Here is a 12,237-nt window from a genome sequence, read left to right as displayed (position 1 = left end):
GGACAGGGGCGAGGGCGTCCCCACACCGAGGTGTTCTCTCCACGCTGGCCCAGGCCGCAGCTCCCGCTCACACGGAGGACGGGACCCATGGGCTCCTGACTCCCTCATTGGCCTGCCTGCCCTGTCAATCAGGCTGACCTGGAGGGCTGGCCTCTCCCCGTTGGCCCTGGGGACTGTCAGTCACAGGGTCCTGATTTCTTTTCTTCCCCTTTCTTTTGGTACTGGGAGATGGCCAGCCAAAAAAATCCACTAAATTTCAGTAAGGGGCCAACATTTTCATCATTTTGCTCCCCTCCAAGTCTCACTTTATGAGATCAGCCTTGCTCCCAAAGGCAAGAGAGATTGCTGCTTGTGTGTTATGGACAGGGTTCTCTCAAGCACCTCTCTCTCTCTTTCTCACACACACCCACCCCTCTTTTTAGGTCTGACATTTTAATCGCATAAATGATTAAAGAATTGTTTCCCTCCTCCCTGTTCCGATGCTTTGATTCTGTTTGGTATTGAATCAAAGCGTGTGTGATTACCCCAACAGGATACACACACGCACAGGTGTGGTAAGGAATAATAGCTTCTGGGTGCTCATTGGTAGCTAACAATGACCTCCATCACATCCCGCTCTGCCACATCAAATAGCTCCCCTCACATGAGTCACAGGCAACATTTCTGTAGAGTTACAAAGTCTGAATGATAGAAACAATGGTGAGGAACACAGAGCAGATTCCTGTGGGGGGACTGCCAGGTCCAGACTTGGTGGACTCAGTACAGTTCCCATAGATCTAAACAGATATTCTGACAGGTAGGTTTCCTCCCTTCACTTTTACTGTACATAAGAGTTAGTTGGATGAATTAATTTTGCCTAATTTTGAAAATTAGTTTAAATTTTTAATCGTGTTTAATAGATATGTTACACATCCTGAGATGTTCTCTCCTTCTCTCCCTCTCTCGTGACAAACTGTGAAATGTTCAGTTTTTGCCCTAAAGCACCAATACCCTCTCTCAGTTCTAAGTACCACTAAGATGTCAAACAGAGGTGCTGAGCAGATGTAGACATTAGAGATCAGACGGCACCTTTTCCAAGAACACTAGCCCCCTGGCCAAACCTCCAGTCTGAGTAACTATATTCTGCCTACCTAAAATTCCTTTTGCAGTTTGGATTGGATACAGGATTCTTGCCACTCAGTCTCCTAATTTTTTTTTTTTCATGTTGGTGGGCACAAGTCAACAGTTGCTATGTTCTTCCCCAGAAGTGTCTGCATTTTACGGCAGGATGAAGTGATTTGTCTGAAGAAGTAACTGCTCTACATACAGTTCACAAAGCACTTTTGAATCCAAGACATTATAGAAATGCACATTATGAAATAATAATCCCAGCCACTATTAAAGTGGTTTGAAATTAGGAAAGGCCCACACAACCTGCAGAGTTCAGTAAGGGCGGGGCTGAGGCTGCCCCTTAATGTCCTTATAATGGCAGCATGGAGGAGGCTGTTGCTGATCAGCGACAAGTTTTTATTGCTGGTGACTGCAATTAACAAGCAATTTCCTTTCAGCAGCAAAGGAAAATATAAATATTATGGTTGTGTGCATATGTCTTTGATTAAAGTAATTGTGTATGTTGATGCAAATAGGGAATAGCACTCAGTGTCCTGATGGGAGGGGGATAGCATTGCAATCTTTGGTGTCACCAAACTGCACACGACGTGTCTACACATAGGGGGGCAATCTCACCCTTCCCCCTTTTTAAAAACTGATTATATCAAACAGATTAGTCCAGTAAAGGAGCTTCCTACATACTTCCTGGAACAGGCGACTCATGCCTGCTGACTCAGCATTTGAAATTGGCTGATCTTATGGGGTGAGAAGAAATTGTTGGTACCTCTGTTGAATGCAGCTTGATTTGCTTTGGTTACTTTGCTAGCTAGGCAGAGCTTTGCTTTCCCATTTTGCAAAACAGGCAAACGTTCTAATGTGGTGTTTGGAACCCCTGCAGAAGCATGAGCTGTAACTAAGAAGGGTGAACACTCAGCTGTCTGGAATGAAAGTCAGGAAGGAAAAATTTAGGCTGAATAGCAGGAAGAAAAACCTACTTGCTACCAAGACCTACTGGGCTGTAAAACAGCCTCAAGGGAACAGATGGAATCTTCATCACTTGAAATATTTAAAATGAGATGGGCAAAACAATAGAAAATGTACAATAATCATGCATTGGCCCCAGGGAGAGTTTAACTGACTAAGACCTGCTAGTGTTTTTTCATTTCTAAGGGCTGGGATTCTGGTATTGTATCACACAATGAATTTTTCAAATTAAGGACAACCTTTCACTCCATGATTCATGCTGTCCAGCTGTTGCTAGAAGTGTTAGGATTTTCAATACACAGAGACCATCCAGATACTTTCAGTATAAATGATGTGTTTCAGGTTAAAGGAAAGACAGCAAAACAAGAAAGAACAGAAGTAAAGCCTCCAGGCGAGAACAGTGTGCGTCTTCCCTCTGTAACATGCTGCATCTACTCTCCTACACAAAATGGCAACTGCCACTGCAGACACCCTAGAAATGTAAAAGATGCAATACAGAGAAAATAAGGCTCTAACAGCTGTAGCTAGCTGCATCACATTTGGCTCTACAACTCTGCCCTAGCAAGTCTGGATTCGTTGCGCATGAAGCATTCCCATTGACATTAATGGAAGCTTAAGGCTGGTTTCAAGTGCAGAAAATAGCTTGAAGACCCACACTGCAGACTGAACATCCACAGTATTACTTCAAGAGCAGCATTGTGTAAAGCATCCAATACAGAGAGATTCAGGCTTAATATTAACAAAACAAAACATATTAAAAGGGTACTGGGTTATCTCAGAATTAAAGGGGATGGACACCCAATTGCTGTTCAGTTCCTTATTTCTAATTGAAGATGAGGGCCTGGAAATAATTAAATACAGTGTTAAAATAGAAATCAGACCTTCCAGAATACTCTGTTTACTTTCCAGAGAGCAGGGGCAGGTTGTATTAAAATTCCAAGCGTCAACACTTGTACCTTTGATCGTTGCAACTGTTTAAATGCTGGCCCAGCACAGTGAAGTCATGTTGCACTAGACTAGTGCATGTGACCATAACTCCCCGTGAGAAAGTAGCATACCCGAGAAAGAAAGTCTCATTCATTCCAAGAGGTAGAGGCCTGTCTCTTCGGTCTCAAAGGTTCCTAGGTTTGATTCCCGATGAAGACCATGTGTGGGCTGTATATATATGGCCATGGTTTGTTATCTGAACATTTGCATGGTAAGCTTATGTGCACATATTGCAATAGTATTAGGCAATGGTTTTACCATAGCATCAAGGAGCCCTAGTCATGGAGTAGGACCCCATTGTGCTAGGTGCTGTACAAACACGGAACAAAAAGACAGTCCCTGCCCCAAAGAGCTTACACTCAGAGTAGAAGACAAGAGACAACAGGTGGATACAAACAGGGGAGTACAAGGAACAATGTTGCTCAGCGTGTAAGCGCCAGTAGCAATACACTATGGTGCTGCAGACAGAGCAAGGAAAACTATGGGGCCCCCCATTGTTGCCCACATGCCGTGCCATGTGATCAAACAACTGGTTGATATTACAGGCTTGGGATCAAAGTTCCACCCAAGGATCTGAAAACAATGAATCCACACAACTTCCCTGTCGGGAAGGTTAATACCATTATTCTTAGCTATGGGGAGTCTGAAGCAGAGATTAAGTGACTTGCCCAAGGTCACATAGCAAGTCCCATGCAGCACTGGGAATTGAACCTGTCTCCTACACCCCTGCTCTCTAGCATCTGGGTCACAGCTTAAGAGCTAATGCACAGAAGCCAACCATGCTAACGCAGAGAAACAGGGAGGAGGCATGTAGACAAATAAGCTCATTTGAATAGCTAGCTTGATCCCCAGCGATGACTCATTTGACAACACATCATCGATGAGGGAGAGAATAGCTCCTAGGCATCTGGAAACAACTCTTTCTACAGGGGAGAGCTAGTGTTCCATGACCTGGGAATGTGTATCTTATCCTACCTCCAGGCTGCTGCTGTGTGGCATGTATTAAAGTGCTGTAGATGAAAGAGGGGGAGAAAAATAACACCCAGAGGCTGTATCCATCTACTTAGAAAGTAGAACGACCAGCCACTGCATCCTGCCATGAAAGGGAAGTATCTGGCTAAAGGCTGAATTGGAAAGATTGTGTCCAGGAGCCATCACACAGGATTCTACCCTGGAAGGGAAAGAGGCACAAGAGAGGCAGCTGCATTGATCTGGTCCCATTTAGATGGACACAGGAGTCCTCAACAGGTGCTTTTGTGTGTCACCGTAAGCAACGTTGCTTTCCTGTTTCTATCTCTTTGCCCATCCAAGTGCACTAAGCTACCTTTCTAACCCTAACTGAAACAAGACGGATTAGAACGCACGTAGCCAGAAAACCCAAGAAAAGGGTCGCAGAGCCGTGCCCATCTGCCCCCAGCAAGCACCTCATCAATCTGAAGTTAACCAGGGATTTCTCCTTGGGAAGCAGCCCCCAGCCAATACAGCACCATGGATCGGTTCCGGATGATCTTCCAATACTTCCAGTCCAATTCTGAGTCGGTGATGAATGGGATCTGTGGGCTGCTAGCCCTGGCTAGCGTGAAGATGTATACTTCCTTTGACTTTAACTGCCCCTGCCTGCCCAAGTACAACATGGCTTACGGTTTGGGGATCATGTTTCTGCCCCCCACGGCCCTCTTTCTCTGTGGTCTCATTCTCAACAGACAGTCTCTGGTGATGCTGGAGGAGTGGAAAAGACCTACTGGGGGCAGAAAGAAGGATCTGGCCATCATCAGGTGAGGGATTCACCACTGTGAGTCGTTTTGCCCCCTTTGCCTCTCCTCCAGCCCTCTTGTTTGTTACATCTTTATCTCCCTGATACTTAGCTTTGTCCTAAACGGAGCTCCTTAGAAGTTCCCTCTTAAACACCTTGAACGCTAGTGAGCTCGGCACTGATGATTTACAACAGATTGTGGGAGTCCGGGAGCACAGTGATTCTATGAATACCTTCAAGGTAACCACAATATAAATGAAGGCAGAGAATAATTCTGAGTCCCGGAAAAAGATAACAATACTAATATCTAGCTCTTATACAGCGCCTTTCAACAATAGAGCTCAAAGTGCTTCACAATCTTTAATGTATTTATACCACAAGCAGGAGTGGCCTGAAGCTAAGGAAGGCAACATTTAGGCTACACAATAGAGAACGTTCTCTGCTGGCTGCCCCTAGCACCCCCCGCCTTTACTTCCCTGGCTTAAAGGGGAAAAAAATGACACACAGGTTCAGATTCTGACCTCAGATACTCCATATGCACACCGATGTAATTCTACGGAGTTACTCCTGATTTACACCGGTGTAAGAGAGAGGAGAATCAGGCTCATGAAGCTTAATAAAATTAGTGAAGAGTGCACAAGGGATAAATGATTAAAGGATGTCCAGTGGCATTAAACACTCAATTGCAGCTCAGTGTTGGTAACTCCATGGATATATAATACAGACACAGAACAGCAGTTTTTGGCACAACTGGGGTATGAGTATGATTTTTCTTCCCCTCACCGCAATAGAAAATAGCAAGGTTACATTCCTGAAGTCTTTACAGAGGGTTTACTACCAGGGGAAGTTTCCCCACGATTCTGTACCTCAGAGATGCTCACAAACTATTGTCTTGCACCAGAAGCATTTTTCCTCATCCTGTTTCCAGCAAGTCCAGTTTTAGATGCCATCCAAAAATGAGGATAATGTCTAGGCCCAGACTGTGGTACCTTGACTCAAACTGCCCAGCGTAGTACCTTACTCCACAAAATCAACGGGACGACTCATGGAGCACGGTGCTGCCCAGCGTGAGCAAAGGTGGCAAACCCTGGCTCCCTACTCAGCCCCAGAAATATGCACGGTGTTTTAAAGAGAAATAGAAGAAATTAACATGGAAGACCTTATACCATAAGGCAGAGGTGGGCAAACTACAGCCCGTGGGCCACATCTGGCCCGCGGGACCGTCCTGTCTGGCCCTTGAGCTCCCGACCAGGGAGGCTAGCCCCCGGCCCCTCCCCCACAGCCTCAGCTTGCCGTGCCACCAGCGCTCTGGGCGGCGTGGTGGCGAGCTCCTGCTGGGCAGCGTGGAGGCGTGGCTGGCTCCAGCCGGGCGGCGCGGCTGCCAGTCCTGCTGCTCTGAGCAGCATGGTAAGGGGGCGCGGAGCAGGGGGGCGGTTGGATGGGGCGGAGGTTCTGGGGGGCGGTCAGGGGACGGGGAACAGGGGGGGTTGGATAGGCGTGGGAGTCCTGGGGGGCCTGTCAGGGGGCGGAGGTGTGGATAGGGGTCGGGGCAATCAGGGGACAGGGAGCAGGGGGTTTGGATAGGGGGTGGGGTCCCAGGAAGGGACGGTCAGGGGACAAGGAGCAGGGGAGGTTGGAATGGGTTGGAGGTTCTGAGGGGGGCAGTCAGGGGGTGGGAAGTCGGAGGGGGCAGGGGCCAGGCTGTTTGGGGAGGCACAGCCTTCCCTACCCGGCCCTCCATACAGTTTCGGAACCCCGATGTGGCCCTCAGGCCAAAAAGTTTGCCCACCCCGCCATAAGGGCTCAAGACTGCAAATACTCCCTACGAGGCATAGTACTTCCCCCTGTGAGCAATGTTACCACTGACTTCTGTGGGACTAATCACAGCAGTAAGCATTTGCAGGACCAAGCAAAGACAATATTTTCTGTAGTCTTTACAGAAAGTAAAGACAACAGGAAATGGGTGTGTGGGGGTGCTCTTGGGGGAAGTTACAGCAAGACAATTGTGTGGTCATTTTGATTCATTGTGCATGGTTTTTTATTGGGTTTTTTTTAAAACTTTTAGGGGGTGTTTATAAACTAAAGCAAGAATGATTGTAGTAATTTTTTTGCGGGGGGGGTTAGACGTGATGGAGGCAAGGAAGGGGTGAAAGAGCAGAGGTGATATTTTGGGGAGGGGCTGAAGGGGTGGGAGAGAAAGAGGGAAGAGAGGAAAGGGAGTTGACAGAGAATCATGCACGGAATATGCAAGAGTATCCTTAATCAGGCACAATCCTTGTTTGTTTCTTGATGAAACCTTAAATAACAGATCCTCGCAGCACCCATGCATAATCTTAATACTTTGGTCAGTATGCGAAGAGCATTTAGGCAATGGAATAGATTCCCAAAGAAAGGGTCAAGACAACATCATTGCAGAGATTCAAGAACAGAGAAGACATTAGCTGGAAAAATGCTGGCAAAAGCCAAGCTGGGCTAAATGGTATTCCTTGGCCAATACTATTGCTACCTGTGCCGATTCAGTTCTGTGGATAAGTAGAAGGCTTCATCTCCAGGGACATCGGGCTGACACCAGTTCATATTTCCCTCTCCTGCACACAGGTACATGTGCTCCTCCATCATGCAGCGAGCCATGATTGCTCCCGTCATCTGGATCATCATCACCCTCCTCGATGGGAAATGCTTCGTCTGTGCTTTCAGCGCCTCCGTCGACCCTGAAAAGTTTGTGGGGTTTGCCAACGTCACCCCTACCCAGATGCAGCTCTTGCTCTCCAAAGTGCCCTGCAAAGATGACGAGCTCGTGAAGAACAACCCTGCCAGGAAGGCGATCTCCAGGTACCTGAAATGCTGGTCACAAGTAAGTCAGAGGTTTTTCTGGGAGCCTTTCAAAGGGTCTGTAGAACGGGTCAAAGAACCACGAGCCTGCACCTACTCCTCTGGAGTCAGGGAGAGTTTTGGCACTGACTAAAGTGGGAACCAAACTGAGCTCCATGTCTTTGACATTCAGAAATACCATCTTCATGATCATTTCCGCAGGAGTCCCCCCATGTTGGGTAGTAGAAAAAAGCACTAGCACCTAGATTCTGGGCGGCATTGGTGATTTAGAAATGTGAATAAAAATGAGGCTGCTCATACCAAAAATAGTGATACGCTCTTCTTCTAGAGCCCTTTTCAGAATCTTTTGGGGGGAGGGATAGCTCAGTGGTTTGAGCATTGGCCTGCTAAACCCAAGGTTGTGAGTTCAATCCTTGAGGGGCCACTTGGGGATCTGGGGCAAAAATCAGTACTTGGTCCTGCTAGTGAAGGCAGGGGGCTGGACTCGATGACCTTTCAAGGTCCCTTCCAGTTCTAGGAGATTAAAAAAAATAAATTAATTAAAATATATATATATTATTAAATTAATTAAGAATCAAGGAGGTTACAACTCTTTTACAAACTTTAAATCTCACAACTCCCTTATGAGGAAAGAGACCCAGAGAGGTGAAGTGACTTGCCCAAGGTCCATACAATGAGTCTATGGCAGAGCTAAGAACAGACCCAAGGAATCCTGTACGTTAGTCCACCGCTCTATACAAAGATCATACATCAGGCTGGGGATCTGATGGAGTAATGCTAGTGAAAAGCCAAGGGTTAATCAATTTCTCTCAAAGGAAGTTACAGCTGGTTTAACTTTGAGCCTTTTCAAGAGCGTGTGTCATAGCTCCTTGCAAACTCCGGACAATTCACTGACGACAGAGTTGACTTCTCCTAATTTCTATGAACTCTTGGGGGCCAACTACCCCTTCAGATTTGTGCAAGAAACTCTCACTGAAGCTAATGTGGGTGGTCAATGTACATCGGGGGGATAATCAGGTGCTTTAATTTCCCCCCCTGACATTCCATCCCATTACACACACACACACACACACACACACACACACACACACACACACACACACACCTGAGACTGTACGTGCACTGAAAATCGTCTATGCTTTAGGAGATTCTAGTGGTCAGACCAGATACCTGGCAACCAGGGCCATCCCTAGCTATTCTGGGGCCCTACGCAGCCCCAGGCCTCTGCAGCGGGGGAGCGGGGGGGAAGAACCAGAGTAGGGGCTGGAGCAGCACGGAGCTGTGCAGGGCACCAGGTGCCCCAAATTTTCTGCTCATACGCAGCTGCGTACTTTGCGTATGAGTAAGGACAGCCCTGCTGGCAACCCTGTAAAAGGCAGGCCCAGCACCAGGTCTGCAGGGACTAACCTTGACAAAGGTCTGTCAGACCTGGCCTATGCCCACTCCCACCCCTTTCCAGCCCTCGCCTGATTAGGAACTCCAGTTGTGCTCAACTGTAGATTAGCGATGGGTGGATAAAATGCCCTATGCCCATTAGGCCATTCACGGGGCGCTAGAAGGGCTCAGCCTTCCCATGGCGTATAAACTCTTCGAGGTGTAGTTGGCTGGATTTTGTGGCTAGAATTGCGTTGCCAATTTTGGCTGGACATATTCCTGGCGATTTCATCACATGACATAATCTTGAATTAAAGATTAATCTTTAATTCCTGGAGACACCAGGACAATCCTGGAAGGTTGGCAACCCCAGGCTAGAACTTGAACCAGAACCCAGACATCTTCCCACTTCCCCACTCCTGCTTAAAATCTCAGTTTGAGCTAAGGGTTATACAGGCAAACAGCAAGTATATTACACTGATGTCAGTGTCACTCCCGGTGCCTTTCATCCTGCCTCAATGCTTCTTTCCTTATCGCCCAGGCCCTTGGCTGGAGTGTTCTGCTGATCCTTATTGTGGTAGCCTTCCTTGCCCGGTCGCTCAGACCCTGCTTTAATCAGGCTGCCTTCCTGCAGACACGTTACTGGAGCAACTACATCGACATCGAGCAAAAGATCTTCGACGAAACCTGCTGCGAGCATGCCCGGGACTTCGCCCACAAGTGTATCCTCCACTTCTTCGAAAGCATGCAGCAGGAAATCAAACTGCGGCGTTTCAATGTGCCCAGGGAGGAGGCCGACCGGGGAGAAGGGGAAGAAGATCACCTGCGGGGAATCACAGACCAGGAGCAGATGAATGAGCTCCTGAAATCATGGTACTACAGCAAGCCCCCCCTGGATGTCAGCCAGGCAACCCAGCGGCAGCAGTCTGTGGGCAGGGAGAGACTGTCCGTGCCCTGGGCAGATAGCTTGAGTAACAGGGGGAATGCACCACAAAAGCCCAAAACCTCCAGACAAACCGATGTTTAAAAGGGTCCCTGTCACACCAAGAAGGCACCAAAATGTGTCTTCCTTAAAAGCGAAGTCAGTCCCACATAGCAACAGTGGAGGATGAGGTGACTGATAGACTAGACAGACCTGCATATGCAAGTGTGCAAATTGGCCCAAGCTTGGAACCTTGCAGCCCAAAAGGCAAATGTTTCAGTACATTATGAGCAAAAGACAAGGTTAAAATGGAAACACTTTTGTAGCCCTTACGGCAATGGCTTGTGTAGTCCATGATTCCTCATGGAATCGGCTGGGGAACCCACCCCTTGCTGTAAAGCTGTACTCTACAAAGCTTTTATAACCCATGCACACTCAGCGTGGTGCTCTGCCCGTCTCATGGTGGCTGGACCACATAAAGAGGTTGAGTCTGCTACACCACTGGCTATTAGAGCTGAATCTTTCAGCTCAGGCAGTACAGGCTCTTGCTTTAAGATCCAGAGGTTCCAGGGTTGAACCCCTCTGCTGACTCACCCAGAGTCACTGTTTTACACTTTCATTGTAATAAAAAATTTCTAAGACCTTATGGTTGTGAGAAAAAAAGCTTCCAGATAAAAGTTTAATCAGTGTAGTAACATCTGCCTGAGTCTGCAGACAGCCTCAAACAATAGCTTTGAGAGGTGTGAGTTGCTCCCACATATGTCACTGGAGAGTGTTAACTTTTAAAACCTAATTAGGAAAGTTAACAGTGCTGACACAAAATTATTTCACTGCTCAGTTTTTAACAGACAATTAACACGGTTACCCAAAAACCCCTAATGTCCTCCCATATTCCGAAAGCTCTAACTGCCCCAAAGCCAGCTGTTAAACCCTCCAGTTTCCCCACTAACAAACCCACAGGTCTGCATTTTCAATGCAAAAATATAGCAGCACTTTGAAAGTTAACAGTTAGGGGTCAGCACAAAGATAATTGACCATGATGTCAGACCAACATCACAGGTGTTACTGTACTGCCTGGGTTTATTCATTTTCAGAACAAACTCAAGAAAACCCTTCATCTCCATTTTTTAAATGTATCCAAAGTTGCTACAGAAACCAATGGCTCTTTGCCACTGAATTTAGATGCAGCATGCTGCTGAGAATGCAGTGATTTGCCTGCTGCAGAGTCCAGCAGGCGCCACTCAAACTGGACTCTAGCTGCAGAATTTGGATCCAGATTTCAACCACCACAAGATTTTGGGGGTCATTGTAGGTGGGGTTTTGATTCAGGCCTATCTAACAGGAGCGCCACTAACAGGGACAGAGTTAAGGTCGTCCGAGTGCCTCAGTTGTGCATTTCCATACCTACTTTCAACTATTCAGGATTCTTTAAAATTTAACCTTAATGCTGATTTCCCTGGATTTCTGATGTTAATGGCATTGTCAGGTTGTTTTAAGCCTTAAATTACTGATATTGACTTTCAGCCTTAATGCCAGTTTAACCAAGGTTTGTGTCCAGCACCGCTGTCTCCATCCCTTAAAGCATGAAACAGGGACTCCAGGGGGAAACAGGCCGGTCAGGGAGAAATCAGACCTGCCAACATCTTGCGACTAATTTAAACATTAGAATTTAAAATTTACATCAACACAGCTAATATACTCAAAGCACTGGCTGATGGTGTGGGGGCTTTGTCTGCTTGGGAGTCTTAAAACATACACAGGCCAAATAATTCTGCCTCCCTCCACATGTGAGTTACTACTGCCCCTTAGTGACCACCCCCCAGCACAAGAAAACATTCTGTCCCTAGACCTCTCCTCCCACACACGGCTCTCAAGAGCCCAGTTCTGCTCGGGTAGGTGCTACTAGCTCTACTTCTACTCTCCCCTGGATCCTTTACCCCACTCCCATGCATTAGAGGGGGTGTGGGGACATTTCTGGGGGGCAGCCTCTTCTCCCTCATCCCTCACTTCCTTCCAGGCCTAATGTTCTTCAGCTTCCCCTCAAAGGCCAGGGGCTCTGAGGAGGGACAGAGGCTGAAAGGGAGCCCCATCTCCCCAGTCTATTCCCCCCTGGGAGCCCCTGGCCCAGTGGTTCTCAAACTTTTGTATTGGGGACCCTTTTCACACAGCAAGCCTCTGAGTGTGCCCCCCCCCCTTTTAAATATAAAAAAATGTGTTTTTAATTTATCTCTATTTCAAATGCTGGAGGAGAAGAGGGGTTTAGGGGTGGACACTGACAGCTCGCGGACCCCCCCCC

General features: G+C 47.3%; 1 protein-coding gene across 1 annotated transcript; it reads left to right on the top strand.

The window, feature by feature from the left end:
* Positions 1 to 4,548: 4,548 nt before the first annotated feature.
* On the top strand, positions 4,549 to 10,046 carry CALHM3 (calcium homeostasis modulator 3). Its single transcript, XM_065407554.1, has 3 exons — positions 4,549 to 4,835; positions 7,412 to 7,667; positions 9,561 to 10,046. The coding sequence occupies exons 1-3, from the start codon at positions 4,549 to 4,551 to the stop codon at positions 10,044 to 10,046; spliced, it is 1,029 nt and encodes a 342-aa protein (XP_065263626.1).
* Positions 10,047 to 12,237: the final 2,191 nt, after the last annotated feature.

The sequence above is a fragment of the Emys orbicularis genome, chromosome 7 (assembly GCF_028017835.1).
Source record: "Emys orbicularis isolate rEmyOrb1 chromosome 7, rEmyOrb1.hap1, whole genome shotgun sequence".
NCBI lineage: Eukaryota > Metazoa > Chordata > Testudines > Emydidae > Emys > Emys orbicularis.
Note: the sequence above shows the minus strand (reverse complement) of the source record. Positions and strands in the feature narration are given on the sequence as shown.

Excerpts from the sequence above, each read along its gene's own strand:
- CALHM3 (XM_065407554.1), top strand. The coding sequence starts at position 4,549 with ATGGATCGGTTCCGGATGATCTTCCAATACTTCCAGTCCAATTCTGAG. Across the intron at positions 4,836-7,411 it reads AAGGATCTGGCCATCATCAG|GTACATGTGCTCCTCCATCA; the intron begins GTGAGGGATTCA and ends TCCTGCACACAG. Across the intron at positions 7,668-9,560 it reads ACCTGAAATGCTGGTCACAA|GCCCTTGGCTGGAGTGTTCT; the intron begins GTAAGTCAGAGG and ends CTTATCGCCCAG.